Source organism: Lissotriton vulgaris, chromosome 6 (genome assembly GCF_964263255.1).
Source record: "Lissotriton vulgaris chromosome 6, aLisVul1.2, whole genome shotgun sequence".
NCBI classification, from domain to species: domain Eukaryota; kingdom Metazoa; phylum Chordata; class Amphibia; order Caudata; family Salamandridae; genus Lissotriton; species Lissotriton vulgaris.
Window position 1 is genome coordinate 1,377,654,351 of NC_141694.1, and position 16,884 is coordinate 1,377,671,234.

Here is a 16,884-nt window from a genome sequence, read left to right on the forward strand (position 1 = left end):
ACGATGATATCCACTCTATAGGTTGTTTCAGACACCACTTCCATTGAAAAGGAAGTTTTATGTTTGCCTACAACTCTTTCATCCCATTGACTATCAGTATGAAACTTGGCAATCTACTTAGTTAGCTATTTTTTAGCATGCAAGTTACATCCACCAGACAAAGTTAGGCGCACTCAAAAAACAATTGATTTCCAATTTTAAATCATATAGGAAGGTTTGCGCACATCTATAACCCGAATGGCTGATTGGATGTACACAGGAGTACTTCACGCAGAAGGCTTAGTTTGGTATGTATCCATCAGCAATTTTTTAATATAAGAAATTAAGAAAGTTTCAGATTATTTTTGTTGCAAAATGTATTTGGGCTGTATTAGAGCTGAATTTCCTTCCACCCCCCCTCCCCTCCGCCATCTCAAAACTCAAGTTTTATGCTGACAATGTCAACAGCCATGGGGTGCCAACAGTAGCGGTCGGTGGTGGGAGTAGCTGCCGGGCGGCGATGTGGGGAGGGGGAGGAGCAAGGTGGAGGGTAGTTCTCTATGGATTACGGAGGATTGCAGGTATGTAAACATATAAATAAATAAAACAAATTTTGTTGCGTGCACTGCATCAGAATTAGTTTTATTTATAGGTTTACTCACCTGTAATCCTGCGTAATCCATAGATTACTACCCCCCACCCTGCCCCTTCCCCTCGTCACCGCCCGGCAGCTACTCCCACCACCAACCGCTACTGTGTCTCAATCCTTAAAGTGACCAACCTCAGGGCTTAGCTTGCGTGTATCCTGAAGAGTGGAAAAATAAAAAATAAAACAGGAGGAAAAAAGCACTAAAATGGTGCGTGATGTACAAGCTCACTAGCATTCATTTCAAGTTGTGGATTCAACCAGACTTGCGAGTTTCAGACAATGTAAAAAAAAAAAAATCCACAAGAAAAGTCATTAAAAGGAGCGTTTCCTTTTACTTGTTAAAGACCAAGCAGTAGGGCACACAGTGAGGATGCAGGTCAGGCCCTGTGCCCCTTCCCTCTCTGCTTCTTGAAGACTGTATCTCGTCCACAGGGCAGCCATAGCCATTCGTGCAAGGGCAGGTTGGGAAGCGCTTGGCTGGGGTCAAGGCCCCGAAGCCCATCCTCGCTGTATATACCTGAAGGCTTGCACTACCTGAGTTGGAAATTAGGTACATTATATAAAACCAATGCAGTTCATGGTAAGAAAATAAAACAATTAAAAATGTAACTATTGTTCTGGCTCAAACATGTAAAACCAATAAAGCTCTACAGTCATGGCTATGCACGCTCACAACACACTATCATTTGCAGCGTCCACCATGCTGTTCTCCTGTTAACTGTTTTTGTGTCTGTGCTGTTGGCAAATGGATTTTTTTGTTCATTGTGGACACCGAGTTACGGCATGTGCGAAGTCCATTCTTATAAAAATGGCGAATTTCAGTGGTTACAGTGGTTTTGTGCATGCACGCCAAAACCTTAATTGGGATTCACACTTAAACATGTATACACACACATTTGTTTTCTCTTGAAAAAACAAAAGTTAAAGTCACGGTATCATTAGAAATTTTAACTGTATGTTACTTTCAATTTTTTAAAAACCCTTAGAAATTCATTAAAAAAATAAAGGTTTAAGGAACATTATAGTTAGGGTAAAATGTAAGTTAAAAAAAAGACCATTTAAATGAACAAAACCACTGAAATTCACCAGTTATAGTTATCTCAAGTAACTATAACTCGTGTCCTAAAGTAATTATAACACAAGCAAGACTGATTTGCATATGGCCATGTCTGAACTTGGGTGGCTTGGTGAGAAAAATAACGATGGATTAAACCCAGATCTGTGACTGGGGTGAATGTTCCGTCCATCATCTTGTGTGTTTTGCTGTTCACCCTATGTGGGAAGGGTATGCCCAGATGTGGGTTCCGTGCTCAATACGCCACTGGAGCCACTTCATCAGCCAGCTATCCTGGCTGATGAAGGCTGATAGCCAGAAACCCGTCCTAGAATGCTTGATTCCGGTCCAGGGAAGACATGGCTTGGCAGTTCGGTCTGAACTGTTCCCTGGAGGCACAGGGTCAAGACTGATTTGCATATGGCCATGTCTGAACTGGGGTGGCTTGGTGAGCAAAATAACAATGAATTAAACCCAGATCTGTGACTGGGGGTGAATGTTCTGCCATTGTGCAACATTCGGACCATCATCTTGTGTGTTTTGCTTTTCACCCTATGTGGGAAGGGTATGCCCAGACATGGGTCCCGTGCTCACTACGCCACTGTTGTCAAGCTGTCCTAGCTGATGAAGGCTGATAGCCAGAAACCGGTCCTAGGATGCTTGATTCCGGTCCAGGGAAGACATGGCTTGGCAGTTCTGTCTGGACTGTTCCCAGGAGGCAGAGGGTTAAGGCTGATTTGCATATGGCCATGTCTCAACTGGGGTGGCTTGGTGAGCAATAAAGATGGATTAAACCCAGATCTGTGACAGGGTGTGAATGTTTTGCCATTGTGCAACATTCCGTCCATCATCTTGTGTGTTTTGCTAAAGTAATTATAACTCGCGCCCCCGGTATGTGCACTGTAGTCATAAAAAATGTCAAATCAGGGGTTGCAGAGATGTCACTGTAGTCATAAAAAATGTAAAATTAGGGGTTGCAGAGATGTTATCAATGATATCATAGGACATAGCAAGAGAGATGTGTATGGGAGGTAATTAGAAGTGCATAGCAAGGGCGTGATTTATAGTTACTTTATGAATTTCTACGATTTTTTGTTAACATAAAATAAAGATGTCCATCACCGTGCACAGCGTAAGGTTGAGCACAGGGACAATAATAACAAAAATACAAATCAACATGTCTCTGAGTCTTTGTTTTTCCGATGTTTTAACAATTGCATTTTGTGGGCTGAAAAACGTTAAAAGAAAGACTTGTTGATTTGATATTTTTTCTTATAAAAAAAATAGGATCAACATGTCGATTTCTTTCTTTTAACATTTTTCAGTCGACAAAATGTAATCATCACAATAACTATAAGAGGGCATGTCACTTCAGGTGAAAACATTAAGCTCCAGCTAGAAGAGCTTTTGAAAAGTATGATGTTCTCCTGGATTTAATAACTCGGGAGACTTACGGTTTTTGTTTTAATGTTGCTGAGGGCTGCTCCAGCTCCTCCGCCCCCACAACATTAAAAGAAATGTTTGGTTGTCTTCTAGCTTCTTTTATGGGGTACCCTCAACAAAAAAGTATTTATTTTTAAAAGCCCTAGGGCATTATGGGCCCGATGTAGGTAAAAGGGATTTTCCGATTTCAAAATACCGAGGCGGGCCGAATCGGTATTCTGAAATCGGAAAACGAGATGTAGGAAATAATCAGCGAAATAATACCGAATCGGACGGCATCGGTAATGTGAATCGCAACGTACCGAATCGGCACGGACCGAATCGGAAAGTACCGAATCGGCTACCACCGAATCGGAAATAGCCGAATCGGCTACCACCGAATCGGAAATAGCCGAATCGGTAAAATCCGTTTCGGCAATTACCGAATCGGAGTTTTGAAAACACAACCATGGGCAAAAAGCCCATAGGAATGCATTGAACAAACCGAATCGGTAAAATCCGATTCGGTAAAATCCGAATCGGTAAAATCCGATTCGGTAAAAGCCGATTCGGTAAAAGCCGATTCTGCCAATGAGGTGGATCCCCCCTCCCCCACCCAAACAGGGAGTGGCAACCCTGGCAGGTGCAGCTAATTAAGAACTTTCTGGAGAGCCAGCCTGAGCTGATCACTCATAGTTAGCAGCAGTGGGAGTAGGAGGCAGAGAACTGTTGAGAGCAAGGTGGCAAACCCCAGTGAGAGCCAGAAGGCCAGCCAGAAGAGAAAGCCAAAGTTCAGCAGCATGGAGCTGCAGGTGTTGGTGGAGGAGGTGGTGAGGGTGCACAGGCAGCTATTCGGGAAGCTGTCCCTCACTGTGCCGGACAGCACTAAGAGGAGGCTCTGGAGTGAGATCGCAGAAAAGGTCAATGCTGTAGGTGTCACCCCCAGGTCCCTTGATGAGCTGAAAAAACGCTTCTACGATATCCGCAGCCTGACCAAACGAAAGATGGCTGAGATCCAGAGGCAAGCTGGAGGGACAGGTGGAGGCAGGAACCCGGCGCCACCCCTCACGGAGCTGGAGGAACTGGTGTCCAGCACCATCGAGAGGGAGAGCGTGACCGGAATCGGGACCCTGGACAGCTCAGCCAGAGCTACAGCTACAGGTAAGAAGCATGCGCATCATGACACACCCTACCAGACACCTCCCCATCAGACACAATGCACAGCCAAAGCCCAGCCCAGTACTGTAACCAACATACAAGAGACAAGCATCATGGTATATGTAGTCAGCAGAAGTTAGCAAAATACGGCAGTGCAGAATCACAAGATAGGAAACAGTGGAACACATTCTAAGGAGATGCAAGGACATGTGCAATGCTTTAATTGTACTGACTGTAATACATCGGCACTCAATTTACAAATGCTTCTTTGTACCTAGGGGCACCATCAGGCGGAGAACCACAGACAACAGAGGCAGCAGCACCAACTACCAGTGCAGTCGCAGGGCCGAGCACGAGTCAGGCTGCCGAGGAGGAGGAGGACAACACCATAGGGCTGGGTATTGAGGGAGACCTGGCAATTGACTATGACTTACTTCATTCCCCACAAATGCCGAGCACACCCCCCTTGCTGTTCTCCCCAGACAACTCACCGACAAGGGACCACCATGCACCTACACCAACTCCTGGCACGATAATGGCTGTGGCTCCAGTAAACCCTATCCTGGGAGCAGGGGCTCAGGCCCCGGCCACCACCACACCCACACCAGTGGCACCCCAGCCCACTCAGCAGGGCGGCAGCAGCAGTACCCGGCGGCGTGCCATTCCCAGCACTGCAGCGCCGGCACCGGAGGGCAGTGTCTTCCTGGGCCTTGAAGGGAACATGGTGAAAATCCAAAGGCAGCAGGCGAAGTCCATCATGGCCTGCCAGCGCCAGCTCCGCAACCATAACCTGCAGATGGGCGAGATGGTGAAAGGTTTCAAGGCCTTTGTAGATACCAACAAGGAGGTAGCAGCAGGTCTTGGCAGGCTGACCACTGCCATTACCCAGTTATGCAGCAGACTAGAGGAGCATGAACTCTCGCGCAGGCGGGATGCCCGCGTGCAAAACCGCTCCATTAGCCGCCTTGCTGCTGCAACGGCGCAACTTTGTCAGCGCGGTGCCAATATGGAGTCAAGTCTAACCCAGAATACCGCCGAGATAACCAGGGGAATGGCCCGCATCACTACAGCAATGGAGGCTATGATAATCTCAAACACTGCCGCCAATCCTGCCCTGGACCTGGGGGATGCTGGGGACAGCAGCAGCCGCAGCAGCCCGGCCAGCGCTGCGTCAGAGCCGCGCAGGAGCACCAGGCGCTCCGCAGAAGCGGCAGGACATTCTGAAGGGGGCGAGGGACACCCCATTGGGGCTGCCAAGCGCTCCAAGAAGTAGGCTTGCAAGGGCGGGTGAGGTAACCTGGACCTTAGACTTTTGTTTTCTTAGCTATTACATTTTTTTTTGTTGCACATCAGTGCAGTAACGGTGTTGCAACAGTATTAAAATTTGCTTTTCACCACAACCATTTACCTGTCTGTGCATCTGTACTCACTCAGAAATAGTTTTCTGTAATCTCCTCACGTCTGTATATGCCATCACTTGGCGTACACACCCCAGCTGGCTGTGTTAGTGGCACAGCTTCGTCGTCGTCATGGTCCTCGTAGTCAGACAACTCCACCTCAGTGCCCTTCGTCACCGCAAGGTTGTGTAACATTGCACATACAGCTATGATCTTGCAGCAGGTGATGGGGGTATACTGCCTTGCACCTCCACTCTTGTGCAGGCATCTGAATCTACTTTTCCAGATGCCAAAGGTCCGTTCGACGACATTCCTTGTGCTTTTGTGGGCCCGGTTATACCTCCTTTGGCTGGGTGTGGAGGGGTTGAGGTAGGGGGTGAGTATGAATGAGCGGAGGGCATATGCACTGTCGCCTGGAAGGAAAAGGGGTAACATTACACACATGCATTCATGTATTACACCTAGCTACTTTGTGTTATGGGGGTCTGATGATGTGTCTCACCTAGGAGGTATCCTTCACCAAATTCGCCAGCCATCAGCCGTGCATAGATGCCGCTCTGTTGGAAAATATAGGAGTCGTGGGTACTCCCTGGGAATTTTGCTACCAGGTCTGTGATGGTGCACTTCGCATTGCAGATCACCTGCACGTTGATGGTGTGCGTAGACTTCCGATTGCGGTATATGTATTCTGTGTCAGCTGGTGGGCAAATCGGAATGTGCGTGCCATCTATGCAGCCAATGATTTGGGGAAATTGTGCCATCTGGTAGAAGTCAGCTTCAGTTTGTAGCAGTTCTGCGTGGGTTGCAGGGAAAGAGATGTATTGGTCCATCCTGTGTATCATGGCGTCAAGGAATGTGTGGAAGAACCTTGACAGGCTGCTCTGGGTCACCCCTCCTGCCGCTGCAACTCCACTTTGATAGCTGCCAGACGCAAGCAGGTGTAGGCTGCATAGCACCTGGACGTGTGCTGGGATGGCGTGTGCCCTTGGGGTGGGGTGGTCCAACAATGGTTTGAGGTCCCTGATGAGCTCAAGAATGGTGTCAGAGTCCAGCCTGTATCTCTGTAGGATCTCTGCTTCTGTGAGCATGAACAGGGTTATCCTCTGTCTGTAGACCTGTTCATTTCTTTGCCATTCCCTCTGTCCTTCCTGCTGTAGCCGTAGCCGCCTCGCAATGACATAAAAAGCTGCCATCCTGCAAGTTGCAATGCATTTTGGGGCTGTTTAATGGGTTGGAGTTGGTTACCACCTGATTGTAATCCATGGTAAATACAGAGTGAATTCTACCGATTTTGAGCCGAAATCGGTGTTTCTGTGCCTCCCTACATCTCCCCATCTGTCCGATTCGGGGAATTTCCCGATCGGTGATTCTACCGAATCGGTAGGTTCTCCGATTCGGCTTATGTCCGAATCGGTGTATCTACCGATTCGGTACATGGACCGAATCGGCTTAATTCCGATTCGGTCTCACTACCGAATCGGTACATGGACCGAATCGGTTATTTTCCGAATCGGTGTCACTACCGATTCGGTACATGGACAGAATCGGTTATTTTCCGATTGGGTGTCTCTACCGATTCGGTACATGGACCGAATCGGTGTTTGCATCCGAATCGGTGTGTTACCGATTCGTAAAATATCCGATTTTCGGTATGTACGTATCGGATTCTTTTCCATTCGGTACTCATTCCGATTCGGTTTTCGCTCCGATTTGGACTTTTTTCTTTGCCCTACATCTCGATGGCAGTATACCGATCGGTAAGGGCCCAAAATCGGTATTTTCGTCCGTTACCGATCGGTAACGGCCTACCTACATCTGGCACTATGAGAGCTCCTTGCAGAAGCAGTGAACAATAAATGACCAGATCTTGCCACTCATTTATTCTTCATTTTATTTCTTTTAGACATTTTTGAAGGGGGTCCTAGTGCCAACCCACCCTTAAGAACAGAAAAAAACTGGATGCTCCAATAGACAGTAGAAAAACTGCAAGCACAAGGATCTCGCAGGTACACTGGGGAATTTATATAAATCATTCTCACAAATAATCGGTCAAAAGGGCTGAAGGCCATAAATAATGGAGCAGGTCTGGGATTTTCAGAGGTTAAAGATTAATAAAGAGCAGGACAGAAAAAAATCAAAGGGAAGGGTTGCAACAATCATCAGGCAAACATTGGGAAAATATAGATCATTCCGTGGTGGGAAGAGCGCTGTTTGGCCTAACATGTATCCACAAGAAATACCAGAACCCACAATCTCTACCAAAACCAAGTGACTAGCACTTTACTGGACAAATCCAACTCAATGGATACTTTGTCACTTTGCAATGTTCCCCACTCCATTAACACCACCACCTTATAACTCCCTAGTGCTGGACAGAACAGCATTTCAGAAATGGAAGGAGGAAGGGTGCTATATGATACTGGATATGTACCATGACGCTACCCTCAGATCGTTCATAGAGTTTAAAACCTGTTTCGGGGTGTCAGAGCTAGAACACTTCTGTTATCATTAGGTAAGACATTGGGCCATCAACCCAAACTACAACAGTCAGACCAAAACACCCTTTGAGAGGTTTACATTGACACCTATAGGTAGGATTAGAGTCAGGGCTTTACAAGCCATTAACCATGCTACTGAATGTAACTAATGACTATATATGAGGAGGTGGGAAATTGGGTGACAGCCTCTGACCCTCGGTCTAGGTCCACTCTCCCCGCAGCTCTGCTGTGCCGTCTCGTGCCTCCAGACTTCAACCTCCTACTTGGGAGGTTCGAGGCTGCTGACCGCTGCTGCGCCTGCTGCCCACTCCAACTGGAACCAGACTGCCTGCAACCACATAACCTTTCTCAGATGCTTTTTTTCTTAATTTTTCCCTGTTGTGCCACTGTTATTGTGCCCATCTGTGTCTTGCTCTAATTTCACCACTGTTTTCATTTTCTCATGCCTGCCTGTTCCTTTCGCCGCTGCAGCCCCTTCCCCCCAGAATTCCCTCGCTCCAGCCTCTCCTCCCTCCCACCTCCCCCACTCAGTGGCGGCAGCTGCGCGGTTATGCAGCGGGCGCGCCGAAGCAAGCCCGTCTGCGCCCATCTGCGACCCGACTGTTGCCAGAGCCAGGAACCCTTGACCTCCCACTGCCCATCGCTACGACACCACCATCATATTCGCACTCAATCCTGGAAGACTTAGAGAATGCCAACAAGCCTTGACGAACACGACCCACGGCCAGTTCTCCTGCTGCCACTGCCGCCAGACCCTCACCACCACCCCGGCCTCCAACACCGCCGACGCCAGCACCGGCGACACCCTAAAATGCATCCTCCTCAACGTACGCTCCTTAGGCAAACACGCCATGGAAGTCTGGAACCTACTCGACCTTCTCTCGCCAGACATCGCCTTCTTCACAGAGACCTGGACCAACGCATCCTCTGCCCCTGACATCAGCACCGCCATCCCAGAAGGATACAAGATCCAGAGGAAAGACCGCCCCAACCACCCAGGAGGGGGCCTCGCCATCGCCCACAAGAGCACCCTCTGCTTCACCACCTCCAGTTAAACCTTCCCCTCTGTCGAACACATGCATTTCCAGATTCAGACTACGCCCAAAGCCACACTCCGAGGAACCTTCGTCTACAGACCCACCGGCCCCCGAACACCCTTTGCCACCACCATCATTGACTTCATCGCACCCCACACCATTGCCTCAACAAAATGCATACTCATTGGAGACCTGAACTTCCACCTCGACAGCCCCAGCAACCCCAACTTCACTATCCTGACAACGCGCCAGCATCGGACTTAAACAACTCATCAACACACCGACCCACAGAGCAGGACACACCCTCAACCCCATCTTTGGGGCAGGAAACAGCGTCCAATTCAGCCACACAATGCAGCCGCAACAGACCGATCACCACTGCCAACTCCAAACCAGCCCCACGCCCACCACGAAGGAACTGGAGCAAGGTTACCGAGGAAAAACTTAACTCCGCCCTCACCGGAGACAACCACACCTGGGCACCCGACACAAACGACGCAGCCAGAAAACTCCACACCTGGATCTCCGACTGCGCAGACGAGCTCGCACCGCTACGCAACCCCGACTGACAACGCCCCAGGAAAGCCGCCTGGTTCACCACCGCTCTCCAAGAAGCCGGACGCACCTGCAGACGCCTGAAGAAGAACTGGAGAAACACCAAGACAACCCGAAAACCACACCACCTACAAGGACGCCATGACGGACAACCACAACCAGATCAGAGCCACCAAGAGGAACTTCATACACAACAAAATCCTGGCCAACTTTACCAACTCCAAGGAACTTTTCAGTGTCATTCAAGAATTCACCAACCCACGCAGCGAAGCCATAGGCATCACCCCATCCCAAGACCTCTGCGACAAGCTTGGAACCTATTCCCACCTCAAGATCAAAAACCTCTACGACATCTTCATCGACCACCCACCAGGCGCCACAGACAGCCCTGCCCCCCAGAAACACCAGCCAGCCCACTGGACACCGATCAAGGCCGAAGACACTGCCTACACCATGAAAAACATCCACGTGGGGGCTCCCATCGACCCTTGCCCCCCTCATATCTACCACAGAGCCACGGCCGCCATCGCACCCGAACTAAAACGCACCATCAACACCACCTTCAAAACAGGCACGTTCCCAGACGACTGGAAGCGTGTAGAAGTCCGACCTCTACTCAAGAAGCCCACAGCTGACCCCACTGACCTCAATAACTATCGGCTCATCTCGCTCCTCCCCTTGGCAGCCATAGTTGCAGAGAAAACAGTCAAGAGGAAACTGACATGATTCATTGAAGAGAACGCTGTCCTCAACCCGTCCCAATCCGGATTCCGAAGCAACCACAGCACAGAGACCGCCCTACTTGCTGCCACAGACGACATCCGTACCCTCCTGGACCAAGGCCACTCCACAGCCCTCATCCTACTTAACCTATCAGCAGCTTTCAACACCGTCTCCCACAGCACACTAGTCGCCAGACTACACAATGCAGGCATACAAGAAGCAGCCCTGGACTGATCGGATCATTCCTCACCGGAAGAAGCCAAAGGCTCAGACTGTCACCCTTCCTCTCCGAACTCACGAAAATCACCTGCGGAGCCCCACAGGGTTCATCTCTGAGCACCACCCTCTTCAACATCTACATGGCCGCCCCACAGCCATCGCCCGACAGCACAGCCTCAACATCGTATCCTACGCCGACGACACCCAGCTCATCCTCTCCCTCACCAAAGACCCCACCACTGACAAACTCAACTTCCAGAAAGGTATGCAAGACGTCGCCGTCTGGATGACCAACAGCTGCCTGAAGCTTAACGCCGAGAAGACAGAAGTCCTGAGTACCACCCCTTCTGCATGGGACAGCACCTGGAGGCCGACCGCCCTCGGAAGCCCACCTACCCACTCAGACCACGCAAAGAACCTCAGCTTCGTACTAGACTCATCACTCACCATGAACCGACAGGTCAACGCCATTACCTCCAGCTGCTTCAACGCCCTCTGCATCCTCCACAAGACCTTCAAGCCTTCAGTCAAAATCTTCATTATTTTGAAAACTGTCATGGGAATAGAGATCTAATATTGTGAGTTACTAATGACCAGAATGTATTAACTCACTTTAGATTGCAATTTTGTTTGGACTGATTAGTATTCTATAAAATGGAGGCTCCGTATCCTAATGCAGTGCTATGCCCCTGCCGTCATACTTCTGCGCAGATGTGTATTCATTTATTTTTGTCATTTTTATGTATTTTATATCAAATACTATTTCCGTTTCATTATTTTGGGAAACAGAAGTTGCAGACTGGTTTTTCTGAACTTACAATAGCTCAACTCACCGTACATCAGATTCTTAAGCAGCAACTTGGTGAGGGGAGTCCTATGGACTAGGGAGACACTGAACAAAATATGAAACTTTTTAGCCAGACGTCTTATAATATATTATTTATTGGTCCTGGACTGTTTATATTATGAACTATAAATAACTGAAATGTACGTTTTACTGAAATGCTTTAAATTTTGTTGTGCTGTGTTTCTCCAATTACACAAAAATAAAATAAACTATTGATAAAAAAAAGTTGTATGCCTCTTACCTGCACCCAGGGCTTTAAGTGGTCTGAAAAAATTGGGGGAGGGGTCTCTAAAAGGGGTGTGGCCAATGTAATTAGGGCATGGTTTAAAAAGTAAGGTAAAAATCTGAGCTCAGCATAGTGTGCCATCCAACATTTAATTTGCGGATTCGGTCATTCCATCCAGATATATAATACAACACGTAGCATTACACTTACAACAAGCTAGGACTATTGTCTTTGCCAATGGTTGTTAATTGCATAAGATAAAAAAGCAACAACACTGGCTTCGTTGTATGGAATATTGAAAATGCTTCAGTTTGGAAATAATGAGACAGTGAAAGTACTATAATGAGACTCTTTGAATTTACCTGAAAGGCAGTGAAGGGTGGCACTGCTGCAGAGTTAAGATATTTTTTTCATTCTGTGGGTGGGGGCAAAAATAGAGAGCCCAACAGGGACCCGTCCCAGCACTTGCTTTTTAGAACTACTGCACCAGCAGGACCTGGTCCACTTAAAGCCCTGCCTGCACCGATAGGATAAGTGAGATGGCAGGCAGGGACGCCTGTACCTCACTTCATAGAGAAATTCGATATTTATTCTGAAAATATGCTATTTCAAATAAACATTCCAATTATGTAACAATAGCACGCACAATTTAAAACAAGCATTGAAAATGCAATATGTCTCGCCTTTGATTAAGTTAAAGCCATTTGCTTTGCTAATGGTATTGTACAGCAAAGCAAATGGCTTTAACTTAATGAAAGGCAAGACCTATTGTATTTTTAATCCTGGTTTCTTTCGTGGCTAACACAATCTAAGGGCGAGGTGACAGATTGTGTCTATATACTGGAGGTTATCTGCCATACTGATTAATCACTGTGTCTTCCCCGGCCCATCCTACACACCGTGCACATAGGGGGAAACACAGCGTGAAGGAGGGTGGGAAACCAGACTAGCCAAATAATTACAAAGGGCTTAGTGAAGCTTGCCTGAAATATAGCTTTTTGGAGATTTTCCACCGCTGGCACTGGTCGCCAGAGACACTATTCAGAGTAAACTTTGTGAGCATTCCAGACCCGAAGTTGGAGAGGCGCGGAACACAACAGCAATATGGTGCACATCTGTGGGGCTACACAAAACTTGAAGAGCACTGGCTTTAGTTATGGGGCTGCTTGAAGCTGCCCTTCATACGCCCCGTGCCTGCATGGCGCTGCTGCACGATGTTTCAGATTTACCTGCACTTACAAGACATGTAAGATGGTTAGCAACCGCATTGGACATTGCTAGATTGTTTTTATTCAAAGCAAGCTGGGGGAATCGGGACATAAGCAACAGGGGACCTAGAAGCAACACAAAGGAAGACGGTGAATATGGACGCAACGCAGGCAGGGTGGGAGGTGGGCGTAAGCAACACAGAGGAGAGAAGGACTGTAGGTGAAACGAACACAGATATGGAGAATCAAAATGGGGGTTAAGGGAAACAACATGAAATGCGTGGCAAGGTAATGGGGAGAAGCACAAGCGAGAGCAACAGGCAGGAAGAAGGACTTAGGCAAACATTCAGTTAAACTGTAAGCAAGTAACAAAATGCAGCCCACGCGCAAGACACTGCCCCTTAAGCGTATACTAACAAGACTGCGTATAATAAACAAAATGCATCACACACACAAGACACCGCGCATGAAGACACGCAAGACGCATGCAATAGTAAAGAAAAAAGTGCAGAAAGTAAATATTAAACCCACTGTCTCACACCGCCAGTAAAACATCCTATCCCGGTGGGCAGGGCCTAAAGAGGACAGCGTGGCAACCAGGAGGGACTAAAAACCCTCCGGTCCAATCAATGAACTCTTTTCGGCATGATGAATGACAACAAACGACGCATGTCAATCAAAATTACAGGCGGAGCAGAGACACAACCTCTGGAACCATATTGAGTCCAAGAAGCCCTCGCATGGCGAGAGCAGCGTATGTGCACTGCTAACGGCAGGCAAGACCTAAAAATTACAACTCTGTTGAAACCAATTAGTCCGTCCTGTCCCTATCCTTCCTTACTAAAGGGAAGGAGGTTTGGGTTCTGCACAGGAAGCTTTAGACATCCTGCCCTGCTGAAAGGCAAGGAGGGAATCGTTTTTTTTAAAGTCTTTCTGAATGCTTACAATCATCAGGTAAGTTTTTTAAAAGAAATCGTGGGATGGGTAGGGGGCTTTAGCTATACCCACTGGCTAGATTAATGGAGGCGGGCATTGCCACGCATAAGTCCTTTACCTTGCTCAAAGGCAGGGGTACATATAGTGTCAACACCGCACTGGTCACAGGAAGAGGGTGTATATTTGCCCCATCCTCAGGGGTATAAGACAGCCCGTGCATCGCAGGGGGGAGAAAGGGGGGGGGGGAGGCAACCCTTCAGGGGGTTCACCATTCAGCCAAACGCCTTTGAATATTTGTGAGATATTGGAGACTTGGGGGAGCCCTTATCACATTTTGCAGGGGGAGGGCAGCATTTTGCATTACACCACTGCCCTTTATTACCTCACAAAACCCAAGGGTGACACAGATAATAGAAGGCCCCCGGCACACAGTGGGGTCCTAATGAGCTGTCACAACGTCACAAAAATGAGAACGAAGGAGTTTACAACCACTTCACACCTATCAGCCTCCCCTCTGTCCTGTTTGCATATTGGAAACAGGGCAGCGGTCAGTCGAAGTCATGGTCAACAAGACTGTGCTCTTAAAAGAAGAAGTTATCACCACAGACCAATATTTCTGGCTAATTTAAATTAAATTAAATGTCATTCAAATACGTACAATTTTAAGTAAGCATGTTCGCTAAAAGCAATTTCTTCTATACATTTTCCACACCTACCACGTGTACGCCTATCTGCAGAAGTCTTTCCTTTGTTAATTTGTTTTGCGCAAGAACCGTTTGAAGATCACGACCCAGTCGATCGATGACCATAAATCTGTAACTGGAAAAAACACAATTAAATTCGCTTTATGAAATAGTTGTATGTAGGCAAGAATTTTGGTGCAAACTGTGTCCGAGTTATCACAAGACCAAAGTATGCAATATGGAGGTCTAGATTTGCTGTTGTCACTCATCAAACATGCATATGTTAGAGATCTTTCTTTTTATCTTCTTGCTGCTCCTGACTGAAACATACTTCACATAAACATCCGCCTTTTTTGCCCATCAGAAGTACTTTAGTAAGGCGCTAAAAAGTCACTTGCACTCCAGGACACCAGCAGAAGAGGAGTCAAAGCCCCATGGCGCCATAAAGAATTAGTGCTATTGAACCTCACTAATCAGTCAAATAATTCGACCTCTAAAAGTAAAGTGGATCTTTGAGGTAATCTTGGCTCTCCCTCTGTAGCACGTCAAAAACAGCAGTATGTTCTGTGCAAATCTGCAACAACTAATCAAAACAATAACACAGGTCGAAAATATAAAAAAAACTTAAAGGATACAAAATAGTTGAAAAGATAACAATGTAATGGGTAAAATACCACACAAATTGAAAATGAAATCAGAAGCAAGGATCAAAAGTTATAACAAGAATGAACACAGGTCCATTAAAGCATCCTGAAACTAAACATCCCATTTTAATGTATTAGATGGGGACCTATGCACTCTTTAGGGCCAAAACGTGAGTGACTTGAGGACTTAAGCTGTATTTAAACTGAAATTCAGCAGCAGGGCAAGCCTGGAATCTTAGGTGAAGAGGAGGGTCCTCAAGTATGAAAGCATAAAATTGCCATGCCACGAGGCAGGATCGAGAAAAACTGCCAAGGTCATGCCAGTCTTGGTACACGATTCCTATTCTCCGAAGATTAAAATGGTCACAGTCCTAGCATATACAAATAGTGCACTGCTCTACTACGGACTTTGTAAACTCTTCAAGAATGTTTTTTCAGAATCAAGTTCATAGTTTTCATTTACAAGGGATTCCCCATAACCCGGTACACGTCCATAACAAAATGTACAGTTCCTTCTGGCCCTCATTACTGCAGTGCAGAAACAACTGAATCCTTCCTCCAAAGCAGATTTTGAAGCTTGCAGCCCAAAAAGAAAAGTTCCACAATGGCAAGCAGGGGAAATGGCAGGTTGGAATTGCTCCACTTGTTTTCTTCCAGTTAGGGAGCAACACCTTTTGCTACCAGACCTGCATCCCCCAACCACAGGATGGAATTTAGATGAGGCGCAATTTCTTTCCTAGTAGGAGTCTTCTGGTGCTCATGCATGAATTATTCAGCACAGCAATGCAGAGACGTCTTTTCTTCATCTGTTCCAGAACCTTCTCACCTTAGTGCAGATCATGTAGGGTATTTTAAAAGGTAAAAAGTGTCAGCTGTTACTGAGGACCACAATTAGGACTACCAGTTATAGGCTCCTCTCACCACAGATTTTACCTCAAGGTGAATCAGATCCTTTCTTAGGGATATGCTTGTTGACCAATAGCTACCCAACATTCCTATGCACCACAAACTGCACTATGGGACCTTCTTTTTTATGCGAAGCCTTTAGACTCAACCAGGAGTCCACTCAGCCCAAACACAGTGAGCACCCATATACTCCAGGCCTTCTCGTTGGCTTGGCTGTAGAACTTCGCCCCTTCCTTACAATCGGAAAGAAAAGGGGTGTTGCGAGAGCTAATCAGGAGAGGTTATCTAGTATTTGTGTCAAGCCAAATGTCATGCTCAAACAGTCCAAAGCTATTACAGGTAGGCCTGCATGTTTGGTGGGGAGAGTGTATGGCTGTAGAAAAGCCGGTGTGAGAAATGTCATGTGAGATACCTGCAGTCAGTCCTTTGAGCTTGGTTTGTGTTTTGTTGAGGTAGTTGCTGCCAGTATGTGTCCCACTGTTGTGGAGGTGTGGGAGAAGGGATAGCATGTAAAATGCAACATTTGTTCTACATACTTCACTGAAGAATGATAGCATTGAGGGTTTGCTCCCCAACTGGTCAATCACAGGTCTGTATGTGAAGGGAAGGGATCGCTTTGGAGTCTTTGTCGTAAATACATCAAGCACCCTTGTGACTATAATCATATGGTTGTTTGATTTGGCCTGTTGTGAAGTGGGTTGTTGTGTTTCAGGTATTAGTTATATCTTGTAAAGAGTAAAGAA

The 16,884-nt window shown here is 47.1% G+C and overlaps 1 protein-coding gene across 1 annotated transcript in view; it reads right to left on the minus strand.

Annotated features, from left to right (window-relative positions):
* Positions 1-16,884, minus strand: part of VRK2 (VRK serine/threonine kinase 2) — a 545,093-nt gene that overhangs the window by 386,818 nt on the left and 141,391 nt on the right. Inside the window, exon 6 of the mRNA XM_086927491.1 lies at positions 14,625-14,727. Within this exon, the coding sequence (XP_086783617.1) occupies positions 14,625-14,727 (103 nt within the window). The remainder of the gene's footprint in view (positions 1-14,624; positions 14,728-16,884) is intronic.